We start from the raw sequence: 3,329 nt of genomic DNA, 5'->3' as shown, positions 1-3,329 counted from the left end.
GTGTACCAGACTGCAAAGAGGGTCCGAGCTGAGAAGCATCTAATGTTCGGTATCATGACTTGGAAACTCTAGGATGCGGTCCTTTATTTGGGTGTTCTCATGGGAAAATGTTTAGATATGAAGAATATAAAGAACTACCTTCTGTGGAGGCATCAGCATGGTGCTCATGTCCAATTGTCAACATCATCACCTCCAGGTCTGTAGAAGCAAGAGTGGAAGGTCCAAGAACAAGATCAGGAAACTTTAAGCAAAGAACTCTGCATTTACATAATACACTGTTCACTTCACTAAAGAAAACAGAAAACCTACGGGCATGAACTACATCATGTTTACTTCCTTGTGTTTCTGAAAAGGTTTTCCTAGTTCTGAGCATGAAGATGATTTGGAGTGACCTCATCGAGGGGACAATTTTCCTTTCACTTATTGGACTTGGGGTTTTAGGAAAGAAAATCTTATTTGTAAGACATTTGTATGCAGTCATCATGGGTCCTGAGAAGAAAATAATAGATGTAATTTTCATCCACTTGGCTTTTGTAAACACAATCATTATTTATTGCATAGGGGTCAGAAACATAGCCACAAGTTTTTACATCAGAAACTTCCTGGGTGATGTTGGTTGTAAAACTATAATTTATCTAGAAAGAGTTGCCCGTGGCCTCTCCATCTGCACCACCTGTCTCCTCAGCGTGGTCCAGGCTGTCACCATCAATCCTAGGACCACACTGTGGAGAAAGCTCAAACCACAGACCACATGGCATGTTCTTGCCTTTCTCCTCCTCTTTTGGATATTTAATTCCCTGATAAGCTCCAATTTGCTGTACTATATCACAGCAGGCAGTAGCATGAACAGGTCTGTAGCTGGGATGTTTACTGGGTATTGCTATATGCTGCCATCCAGGCACACAGTTAAGTGGCTGTTTCTTTCTTTCATGGCTCTTCGTGATGTCATTTTCCAGGGTCTCATGGGCTGCAGCAGTGGGTCTATGTCTCTCCGTCTGTACAAACATCATGTCCGTGTCCTCTATCTTCACAGCTCCAGGTCTGCTGACAATTCTAGGCCAGAAATCAGAGCTACCCAGAGGGTTCTCACTCTCATGACATGTTTCCTTTTCTTTTATTTGGCAGATTTCATTTTCTCCTTATACACAGGTTCCACAGTGACACATGACTCCACAATACTAAATATTAAAGCATTTTTAGTACTTAGTTATGCTGGTCTCAGCCCTTTTATCCTGATCATCAGGGATATTTGTGTTCCTAAGCCCTGCTGTGTCCCCTGAGCAATATGATATTCCTTTTCTCAGTGAGTTCTTTGTGAACAAAGCTATAAACACTGGAATCACTGTGCTTTGCCATTCTAATGTATCATAGCAATAATTGGTTATGATAATAAATGTTTGGTTTGGGTTTTGTTTTATTTTGTGGGTTTTTTTCTTGTTTCTTTCGTTTTGTTTTTGTTTGGTTTGCTGTTGTTGTTTTTTCAGACAGCCTGTCCTAGATAATTGAAGACTGGTTCAGGCTCTAGGAAGTGGGCAGGGATGCTCCCCATCCTATGATCTTACATGCTGGGATCTAGCCTGGACACAAGATCAGGGTTCTCAACTGGAAGCAGGGATATCTGGAAAGTGCATAAGGAATACACAGGACACTAATTTTGGGGGGTGGGAGGTATAAGCTGATGGGCAATCTGGAAACTTGATGTTCTGCTAACGCTCTCCCAGGCACTCTCTCAGGCGGGAGGTTGTGCTCCCTGCCCATCTAACTAACTCCTAACTTTTATTGCCACTCAAAAGAGGAAGTAGAAAGAGAGACATTGAATAATCATTACCAGATGTGTCAAACTCAAAAGAATGACCAGATCTCACAAAGAATTAAGAATTACAATCGTTTCCCAAAGTTTCAGGCTTCCTCTTTTTTGTATGCAGATGGCCAAAATAAAAATTGCAAATTTATCATTATTTAAACTCTAACATTAAACTTATTATATTTCAGAACTCAAAGCTCCAAGGACAATGACGTGCGGTTTACTGTGGAGTTCCACTGATACACAACATGGGCAAAAGTGTCAGACAGTGGTTAGAAAGAATCATGTTAATCCTTAATTCAGCAATCCACAATCTTCTGCTTTTGCACCCTGCACACAATGACCCTCATAAGAGTCCCAGTATTTAGATTTAGTTTTACTAGCATATTATTTTATGTATTCTTTCTTCTTTCAGGAGTCTAATTTTTACTTGCTTATCCATACATATCTAAAAGAGACCAGGAACCCCTCTCAAATGTTGTGCAAAACTCATTTCATAACTTCAATACCTTTTTTTCTTTCTGAACTAAAGTAGCCCATGTTTATGTTCCCTTATTCCATTTTCCCCCTATCCCAGGATTGTGTCTCTCATACTAATGATTTTCATAGTTCCAGTAAATTCCTTCACTTTCTGGTAATGGAACTTGTGTGACTTTAGCAGTATGTGGTTCTGTTTCATTTTCTAGTTTATTTCTAGACATAATTTCTTCAAAGTTTCTTTGTAAGTCAAACATTAATCCGAAACTACAATTGCTCTCAAAAAAGAGAATTCCTCCTGGATTCTTAGGTTAATTTTCCAGAATTGCTTTTACAGCATGCACCTGGGCCATTAGGACTGTTCTGTGCTGTCCTAAGTCTCAATTTTTGACTGTTTAGCTTCACAGAATTCACCAGAGCAGAAGGAGAAAGAAATAGAAAAATCAGATATTAGCAGAATAATTATACACACCAAGGCCAACTGAAGAGCAGTCACACACAAATGAAATCTATATAACTGTAGTCCAAGGCTGAGGTCAGGAGAAATGGAAACAACTTTTCTACAAACAAACTGCCTGTGGACTTCTGATATGTCACCATTCAGGCCTGCTGCAGGCAGTTCCTTATTCCTGATGGAGGATTCCCCAGAGGAATGTGTCTCCTGCTCCTCAAGAATCTAGATGCCATCCATGTCATGGTATGCTGTCCCCAACACCCATCATTCCTGTCCTGCAGTTTAGCATGCTGCATCCTTCATAGGGAATTGCAGAAGGGCATGCAGTCACCCAAAATTAGAATTGTATTGTTTCCCATGCCAGAGTTTTAGTCTTATAAAGACCCACAAATCTTTCCTGTCTTCTTGTTCCTTCTACTGCTCTTCCATCATTGCTGACTCCTCTACTTCTTTACAAAGCACTTACTATTGGCTGTTCTAAGCCAATGAGCAGGAAAACAAGTGAAGAAGAAGGATGTCGGAAAGCATCCTTTATCTGAAGGTCTCTTACAAAGTGGAGAAAACCAGGACAAGAAGCTAATTTACTGCCCATAT

The 3,329-nt window shown here is 40.2% G+C and overlaps 1 protein-coding gene across 1 annotated transcript; it reads left to right on the top strand.

Annotated features, from left to right (window-relative positions):
- The first annotated feature begins 203 nt into the window (after window positions 1-203).
- LOC110308575 (putative vomeronasal receptor-like protein 4) lies at window positions 204-1,280 on the top strand. The gene has a single exon (XM_021181008.1). The coding sequence runs from the start codon at window positions 372-374 to the stop codon at window positions 1,278-1,280; it is 909 nt and encodes a 302-aa protein (XP_021036667.1). The 5' UTR covers window positions 204-371.
- Window positions 1,281-3,329: the final 2,049 nt, after the last annotated feature.

This window comes from Mus caroli, chromosome 13 (assembly GCF_900094665.2).
Source record: "Mus caroli chromosome 13, CAROLI_EIJ_v1.1, whole genome shotgun sequence".
Taxonomy (NCBI): Eukaryota; Metazoa; Chordata; class Mammalia; order Rodentia; family Muridae; genus Mus; species Mus caroli.
This window is presented reverse-complemented; position numbering and strand designations above follow the sequence as displayed.

Excerpts from the sequence above, each read along its gene's own strand:
- LOC110308575 (XM_021181008.1), top strand. The coding sequence starts at position 372 with ATGAAGATGATTTGGAGTGACCTCATCGAGGGGACAATTTTCCTTTCA.